Source organism: Benincasa hispida, chromosome 11 (genome assembly GCF_009727055.1).
Source record: "Benincasa hispida cultivar B227 chromosome 11, ASM972705v1, whole genome shotgun sequence".
NCBI classification, from domain to species: Eukaryota; Viridiplantae; Streptophyta; class Magnoliopsida; order Cucurbitales; family Cucurbitaceae; genus Benincasa; species Benincasa hispida.
The window spans coordinates 78,767,369-78,774,785 of record NC_052359.1 but is presented as its reverse complement, the minus strand read 5'-3'; the positions used below and the strand labels follow the sequence as shown (position 1 = coordinate 78,774,785).

Below are 7,417 nucleotides of genomic sequence, written 5' to 3'. Positions count from 1 at the left end.
GAATGATACATTGATAGACTTGTCTATATTTGTCATTTTTTAAAATGGTGTTATACACTTAGTTATTATTTCTAAAAATGCTACGAATTATAATTACCTATAAAAAATATAAATATCAATAAAATTACCGACATGTTACCCATAAAAAATATAAATATCAATAAAATTATCGACATGTCAACCGAAATTTAATAGTATGGAGCGAACCAAAAATCTTATTTTCAAAATTTGGGCTAAAAATCTTTCTGTCGATCGCCTTAGGTGTTCGTCGTCTTAGTTTGAAGGGACAAGTAAAAAAATTGGATTTTTCAGTAGTGAGAAGAGGGCCCAAAGCTCCAGAATCTGTGGCGTTTATGCGGAGCTCAACGGTCTGAGCCTCTCTTCTTCCCCTCTGCTCGTCTTTGCCGCTTCATTTCTCTGCTTCTGTAAATCTTGTTTTTCTTCTCTCAAAGTCTCACCGTAACGCATTTATCCCTCTGCATACTATTTTTCTATCTCATATTTGTCAATGAAGTCAGTTTTGCAATTGGGGTTTAGGAGTTTCCTTCATCCCTCCAGGTTTGCCCTTTCACCAAATTTCTTCTCTTTTTTTATTTTGTTGTATCTATCTTTGTTCATAAGTTAAGGAAAAGTCAATCAAGTCTCTTCAATTTGAATGAAAGTTTGGCTCATTTCATATATGGAAAACAAGTGTTAAATTCTTAGGAAGAGTAGCTCATTCTCTTGACTGAAATGCTCTCTGCATTTCCTATCTAGAATATGGTTTTGTTACTTGTACTAGTAGTATTTCAATGGACTCATTGTTCATCTGAACTAACCCGGACTCCCCTTAGCCTTGCAGTGAATCAGAGTAGGTTGAGAGTTGCAACATTGATACCTAATATGCAAAGGAATGTAATGGCTTCGAATCAATCCTCTATAACATTATCCACACAGAATTCAGAGCCTGGCGGGACAAGGAGAGATACAAGTCTGGTAACAAATTTTGGAAGAGACTATTGTGAGATGGTTTTTGTTTGAGTATATTTCAATTACCTATTATGGTTCTCTTCTTTATTCGGATTTAGGGGTTTTACTCAACTTTTACATATAGGAAAATGACTGTAAAGTGGACATTCAAAGTTTTAAGGATGACCCATCGAGAATTGAGGCTATGACGGTTCAAGAACTGAGAATGACATTGAGGTAATAAGAGCTTTATCTTTGAAGTAACACATTTTGATGCGTTCCCCCTGTTGAGAATTCTTCATTGGATTTTCAGTTTGGATATTGGCTTGGAGTTCATGTGCTGCAGCTGTTGGCTGCTGTGTCTCAGCACAAGTGCATTCCAGTTCCATATGTAGTTTGTAATAGTCTAGTAGAGCTCTAGCTAACTTTCTTATTTATCATTTATGTTCACATTTTTCAGAAGCGTAGGTCTTCTGGCCAAAGGGCGTAAGCATGAACTTGTAACTGCACTGCAATGCTTTGTGGAGAATAAAACAGTGGGTACGCATTATTTGTCTACTACTTAACATGGCTAGAGTAGACACCATTGAAGGTGGGAGAAATATCCTCACTTTTAGTGCTGGCACTGTTAAATATAGTTAATTTTGAAGTTGAAGTTCATATGAAAGTTGTGTCAATCTACAGCCTTTGTTCTCTAGTTATAGATCAAGTGATCAACAATCCTCGATTTCTATTGGAGTGTAGAATAAGTGAGAAGACTGAGCATATATCTGATATAGGTGGTGTTATTGATGCAGTAGAAGATCATAGAGCACAACAGACAGAGAGAAGTTCTAATGTATCACCTCTTGAAGGTGAAATTGTGAAAGCTGAAACAAAAATCTTAACACCAAAGAAGAGGCAGTCAGCTGAATCCAATGAGGTTTCAAGTGGTCCAACAAGTAATGCTGTCTATTCTTCGAACTCCTCTTTCTTATCTTTAGCATTGTTTTTTCCCTTATAAACCTCAAATACGCTGCACTTTAAGTGCTTTGTTCGTTTACTGGTACATTGTCTAAAAAATCTTCTTACGTAAAATGATTGTAGGCAGTAACCCATCTAGAAGAAAGAGAAAAGGATCCTCAGAAGTTGTTTCCAACATTGTAAAGCAAGAGGATGGAGTAGAGGTGATGCAAAATGAACCATGGACTATTCTTGCTCATAAGAAGCCTCAAAAAGGTTGGATCCCATATAACCCTAAAATCATGAGGCCTACACCTCTTTCCAAGGATACAAAATCTGTGAAAATTTTATCTTGGAATGTCAATGGGTTAAGAGCATTACTTAAGGGATTTTCAGCTGTGGAACTTGCTGAAAGGGAAGATTTTGATATATTGTGCTTACAGGAGACCAAATTGCAGGCAAGTAGAATAATTCGTATTTCATTTCTACATTTAGTAAATTCTATCATATAATACAGGAGAAGTTTCAAGGTTTTTGTTTCTGGATTGAATCTTTTTTATTTTTTTAATATCCACGAGTGTCTAGGCTAGTTTACGTGCACCTTGACATCGAGTGTCTGGACTAGTCTACGTGCACCTTGACTAATCTCACGAGACAACCTACTTGACCTTACAATATGTAGGTGTCAAGGAAACTTGTAGGATATTAAATCCTAGGTAGGTGGTCACCATGGATTGAACCCCTGACTTCTTAGTCCTTTATCAAGGTCATGCGTCCTCCTATTTACCACCAGGCCAACCCACGATAGTTTGGATTGAATCCTTTGTCAACATAAAATGATTAACACCTTTATATTTACAACATAGCATTGTAATGAACTTAGGGTTTTGCGACAAGGGGGGAGATCGTGTAATATTGATTTTTGATCTTTGTTTGAGGAGATTGTGATGAACTTCGGGTTTTGCAACAAGGGGGGGAGGGTTTTGTGGCAGACTTATTTTTTTCTATTTTATGGGGAGTGGATTGAGAGAAACTGTTTGTTTTTTAGAGGGTTGGAGATGCCTTTAGATGAGGTTTGGGAGGGGTGAAGTTTAATGTCTCTCTTTATGGATGTTCATTTGCTGAATTTTTTGTAATTATCGACTTAGTATTATTCTTTTGGATTGGAGTCCGTTCTTGTACTTAGTTGAGGGCTTCTTTTGTGGGTTTGTTTTTTGTAGGCCGATTTATTTTCTTTCGTTTTTTTCAATGAAAGCTAGGTTTCCTAAACCCCCCCACCGAAGAAAAAAAAAAAAAGAGAAGAAAAGGAAAGAAAAAAAAGGTAACTTCAGCTTTGGTGGACTTTGCTTTTGGAGAGCAAGGATGGAAAATTGAAGTTTTCAATTGTTTATTCTAGCAATAATAATCACTCATCTCTATCCACCTGCTATATTATAAAAAATGTTAAATTTTCTTCCTTATAAACTAGCCTTGAGTTTTAATGTCAATTTCTGCTACAGGAAAAGGACATACTAGACATTAAAAAGTCTCTCGTTGATGGATATCATTATACCTACTGGACGTGCAGTGTTTCTAAACTTGGTTATTCTGGAACAGCAATCATATCCCGGGTAGGATTTTCCTTTTCTCATATATGAATAACAAATTCCTCGACAAGAAAGAAAAGGAAATAAACTTGTCAGCCTGATAATCTAAAATGGGTAGATAATATATCAAGTCCTGGATTCTGGTCACCAATTTACGATATTAATATTCAACATATAATTTGACTCGGAAAGTTAGTGAGACAAAACCTGGAAACCATTTCTTGGAAGGTATGACAGTATTGAAGAAGGGTTCAATGGGATCAAATTTAAAGTTTAGGGTAAACGTTGATACACCTTTTCCCTTTATTTTTATTTTATCGTTTTGTCATTCTTTTGCAAACATGCTTTTGTTTGGTATCATTTCTGAAACTTGGAGATGGAGTCTATATATTATCAAATTAGACAAAATGTTCACCTACCGGATGCCGAATGAAGTTATAACTTTTGATTTGACTAGTGTGGTTGGTCTGATGAGCAAAAGGTGAATTGTTAACTTAAATGCTTTTGAGGCAGTTGTTGGTATCTATCTATTTAAGCGACTCAACAGCTTATGATTTTCTCGATTCTATAAGTTGAAGAGCTAGGCAATAATCTTGTAGGCTCAGGTGATAGTTTTGTAGGTTATTAATTAAGGTTTGAGTAAGTTGTCTCAGCTGATTTGTGAACAAATGATACACTTTGTGGCTCTTTTCTTTTGATGCAGCCCTTTGCTTCATCATTATAACATAAATCTTACAAGTTCTTAAAACTACTATTTCAGTGCAAAAAGATTCTATCATCTGCAGGCGCTTTTAGCTACTGCCGTCATATTTTTTTTAATGTTTTTATGATGGTTCCTTATAGTCTGGTGAATAAACTTCTCTTACAGATACAGCCAATTTCAGTCAGATATGGTGTAGGCATATCAGAACATGATGGTGAAGGGCGGGTTGTGACGGTGGAGTTTGATTCATTTTTTTTATTAAATGTTTATGTTCCTAATTCTGGAGACGGCTTAAAGAGACTGGTATCGATTTCCCAACTGTTCTTTATTCTAGTCTGATTTATTGCATAGTAACATGAATTATTGATATCGTGGTCTTAGATTTTAATTTGAAGCCTCTTCTTGCATTGCTATCTCTGGTTTCACTTCTAGTCATACAGGATTGCCCAGTGGGATCCATCTCTCAGTAATTATATGAAGGTATGCCTTTTTATTCTTTCATTTTATTTCTATATCATTCCCAATTTTACGTAGTTAGGGTGAGTTTGAGACAATTTTGGAATGTTGAAAAAGTACTTTTAGCTCGAAGTCTCTAAGAAAAAGTCTTCTTCAAAATTTCAATGTTTGGTTAGATTGCCATGAGTGATCTTGAAAATTATAGAAACACCAAAAATGCTTTAAACAGAACTGGATGTTCCCAAAGTCTTAAGAGTGTGGTTGGGAGTGCGTGCTTTCAAAATAAGTACTTTTAGCAAAACACATTTAACTATCAGCACTTTATTAAAAATTATTGAATAACAAACCAGTTTGATGTTTGGTTCTATTCTTTATGAGTGCTTTGAAGTATTTCCTAGATTAACACTTTGGTCAAATGTGCATTTTTACAAAGCACTTTAAGGTGATTTTGACTTTTACCAAACATAATTTTTATATTATACTCGAATATGATGATTTGATTGGGAAATGTAGCTGTAGAAACATTGTTTCTAGAAATAAAGCAATCAATGGTTTGCTTTTTCAATGTATGTATTAACATTTATTGTTAACTTGTATAGGAGTTGGAAAAGTTGAAGCCCGTGATTTTGACCGGTGATCTAAACTGTGCTCATCAAGAGATAGACATCTATAATCCTGCTGTAAGTGATCAAATTTAGCTCTCAGTGACTTTCTCTCTGTTATCATATCCAAAACTTAAAAAAATGTACCTAAACTGCAAAATTTGTAAAGGCGACACGACTTCATGCAAACTCATTTACAAGCATGTATTGCTTTGTACCATTGGCTTTTTGTTGCCTTTCTTTGTTTGCTGGACTTGTGTGCTTGGATTGAACAGGGAAACCGAAAAAGTGCTGGTTTCACCAACGAAGAAAGGCAATCATTCGCGACCAACTTTCTGGAAAAGGGGTTTGTTGATACATTTAGACAAAAACATCCTGATATCATTGGCTATACCTATTGGGGTTATCGTCATGGTGGACGGAAAACAAACAAAGGTAACCGAATCTGCTTCTGTTTTTATTTCTCATCTGTCTGTTTTTTCATTTGCTCCTCTTTTAAACTCAGCCACCCTATCTGAGACAAGTGTGATGAAGCTATGGGATTCCTCAACTATTTGAGTAAATTAGGGGAACTTTCCAGTCTAGTATACTTAGCTGAATCATTTTCTGTTGACATTTTTGCAACTAGAACTTTATTTGTGAGAGGTGAGCTGGAGAAAAATAGGAGAGCCTTTCCACTTTTGGACAGTATCCTTTCGCATTATCAAGTTTGAGCTTAAAAATTTTGTGGTGGAGCTCTCCCTTTTGTAATTACGCTCGCATGACCAATTAAAGACGTTTTTTTTTTTTTTTTTTTTGTAATCCATTGGGATAGATTTTTTGGTTTCATAATCTCGTTTGAATAAAAAAAGATAGTAAAATAAAAGTTTTGTGAAACAGGATGGCGGCTCGACTATTTTCTTGTATCAGAAACGATGGCAGAGAAGGTGCATGACTCTTACATACTCCCCGATGTTGGGGGTAGCGATCACTGTCCCATTGGCCTTGTTCTCAAGCTGTAGCCTTCCTTTTGTTCTATTTTGTTTGGCTTTACAATCACCTTTCCATTTTCATTTTGAACACTTATCCTTTCATGTTAATACCCAACTCCTAACCTCCAATTTTGTGAACTCATTTAAAGCAAGGGCTCATTTTGGCAATGAATAGACTTTCTGTTTTCTTTCGTTCCTCTTTCTAAGATTTTTCTCTTGGAAGAAGTGAAAAAAAATGAGCTCAATTGACATGTGAGTATTAATAACCATGAGGTGTGTGGTTCAAATCCTCTTATTCTCAATTGTATTAAAAAAATAATTAAATTTAAATTTTAAAACGACATTCGTTATCAACTATTTTAAGATTTTTTTTCCGATTGCGATATCTATTAAAAATGGACTAATCAAAGTAATAATTATGGCTACAATGTATGACGTAAAACTCTAAATATAAGGGTTACATGTACTATAAACGGTTGGAAGGAAAAAAAAAAAACTAATCATGTCCATAATTTTTTCAATAATGCTAGTCGTAAAAGTAGAAATGAGGACATATAATTGTTCAAGTGAGTCTTTGATAGTTACGATAAAAATTTAAAATGTCGATGTCGATGGAAATATTGAGATCTTAATTTCACAAAAAATTCGATGGAAATATTGATAAAATGTCGATTTCGATGAATATTTATGGCAAACTTATAAAGACAAAAAAATTAAAAAAAAATAAAATAGTAAACAAAACATTTTATGATTTTTAAACAAGTTAAGATGTCTATTATTTATATTATTTTTACATTAGTGACCTTTTGTTACTTATCTTTATGTTTTATATATGGTTTGTTTACGATATAATGTAAATTTGGATTCATACAACATGTCTATGTCGAACCCATGGAAACGTAAAAATATTGATCAAAATATCAACATGTCGACAAAAATTTAAAACTGTGGTTACAACTTTCGCTAGATTTTAAAGTAGCCTTATTGCAACATTACTTTGTTGCCAAAGATGGAGTTCTCTAGAATGAAGAAAATATCGGGCATGGAGTCAATATGTAAATAGATTACGCAATACAATCATTTCTCCTGCTTTTTGTTTCCCTTCCTTGAATTGTTGGAAAAGGAAACCCTCAGACGGTGAACTGGATAACAGTGAACGAGCGAACGGTCAGGAGACGACAGTCGGACAAGGAACGAAACCTGCAAAAT

The 7,417-nt window shown here is 34.7% G+C and overlaps 1 protein-coding gene across 3 annotated transcripts; it reads left to right on the top strand.

Annotated features, from left to right (window-relative positions):
* The first annotated feature begins 229 nt into the window (after positions 1 to 229).
* On the top strand, positions 230 to 6,405 carry LOC120092199 (DNA-(apurinic or apyrimidinic site) endonuclease, chloroplastic). Of its 3 annotated transcripts, none has more exons than XM_039050438.1 (12): positions 230 to 558; positions 834 to 975; positions 1,094 to 1,185; positions 1,409 to 1,488; positions 1,749 to 1,889; positions 2,035 to 2,348; positions 3,390 to 3,500; positions 4,345 to 4,482; positions 4,612 to 4,659; positions 5,235 to 5,315; positions 5,513 to 5,672; positions 6,117 to 6,405. In XM_039050438.1, the coding sequence occupies exons 1-12, from the start codon at positions 509 to 511 to the stop codon at positions 6,236 to 6,238; spliced, it is 1,479 nt and encodes a 492-aa protein (XP_038906366.1). In that variant the 5' UTR covers positions 230 to 508; the 3' UTR covers positions 6,239 to 6,405. The 3 variants fall into 3 exon arrangements, with proteins under 3 accessions (XP_038906366.1, XP_038906365.1, XP_038906367.1); XM_039050437.1 differs by having other exon boundaries at positions 231 to 558; positions 1,746 to 1,889; XM_039050439.1 differs by having other exon boundaries at positions 232 to 558; positions 842 to 975; positions 1,746 to 1,889.
* The last annotated feature ends 1,012 nt before the right edge of the window (positions 6,406 to 7,417 follow it).